This window comes from Myotis davidii, unplaced genomic scaffold (genome assembly GCF_000327345.1).
Source record: "Myotis davidii unplaced genomic scaffold, ASM32734v1 scaffold356, whole genome shotgun sequence".
Taxonomy (NCBI): domain Eukaryota; kingdom Metazoa; phylum Chordata; class Mammalia; order Chiroptera; family Vespertilionidae; genus Myotis; species Myotis davidii.
The window spans coordinates 1,060,593-1,061,652 of NW_006288188.1; the positions used below are offsets into that span (position 1 = coordinate 1,060,593).

General features: G+C 36.0%; 1 protein-coding gene across 1 annotated transcript in view; it reads left to right on the plus strand.

The window, feature by feature from the left end:
* The first annotated feature begins 209 nt into the window (after nucleotides 1–209).
* Nucleotides 210–1,060, plus strand: part of KLHL8 (kelch like family member 8) — a 27,908-nt gene continuing 27,057 nt past the window's right edge. Inside the window, exon 1 of the mRNA XM_006760055.2 lies at nucleotides 210–586. Coding sequence (XP_006760118.1) covers nucleotides 374–586 — 213 coding nt within the window. The 5' untranslated portion in view covers nucleotides 210–373. The remainder of the gene's footprint in view (nucleotides 587–1,060) is intronic.

Below are 1,060 nucleotides of genomic sequence, written 5' to 3' on the forward strand. Positions count from 1 at the left end.
TGGATTTTTGATGAGGGTGGATTTGAATCTACCCTCTGCATTGTTCAAGGGTCACCTATATTTTCTGAGGTAATTTATGTGACATTTAGCATAAGAGCTCCAAAGTTACTTGTTCTTTTTTTATTTATATAGTCTTTTTACATATATAATATTGGTAAACTAGAATTATTATTGATTTTTTTCTTTTGGTTTGTTTCTATGAATGGTTTGCTTATTTTTCAGTGTCAGCAAATTGGACAATGGCAGTTGAGTGGGTTTTGAAAATGTCTGAAGTTTAGTGGGCCGCATCTACCTTCCGCTTTTGCCCTACCATTTACAAAAGAATAAATGGGATGTTTGAGAAGACAGCTCTATTAAAAGAAGAGTGTTGCAAATGGCTTCAGATTCTATGAATACAAAATACCCTAGGAACCACTTCACAAAGGGGAAAAGGCAGCAGCACCAGCAAACAAAGACTAGGTCTTCCATCAGTGATGGCGATGGCGACGACTCCTTTATCTTCGAAGCACAGGAAGCTTGGAAAGATTTTCATGGATCTCTTCTTCGGTTTTATGAAAATGGAGAACTCTGTGATGTCACACTAAAGGTCAGACTGTATTTTTTTCTTTTCTCCGTCTCTTCAGAGTATTATGAAAAATGGGGGTTTCTATAACCATATCAGCAAATTTTTGGTGCTGTACTTACTGTTTCAATCAGAATGATTTTAGTCTCAATCCTTTTGATTGAAGGAGGAGGAACATAATGGAGGATAACTAAAGGGAGATTAGCAAAAGATCAAATTCTCGTACTAATTAAATGTTGATAGTCATTGTTCTTAACTTCTGAGAGTTCAGAAATTCTAAAATAACAAATAGTTACTAGTAGTAAAATCAACTTGCTATTGACCAGATAAGTTTTTAATTTGTGAATTTTTTTTTTTAATTAAATCTTTATTGTTCAGATTATTACATTTGTTCCTCTTTTTTCCCCCCATAATTCCCCTCCTCCCAGTTCCCACCCCACCCCTGCCCTCACTCCCCACCCACTGTCCTCATCCATAGGTGCACGATTTTTGTCCAGT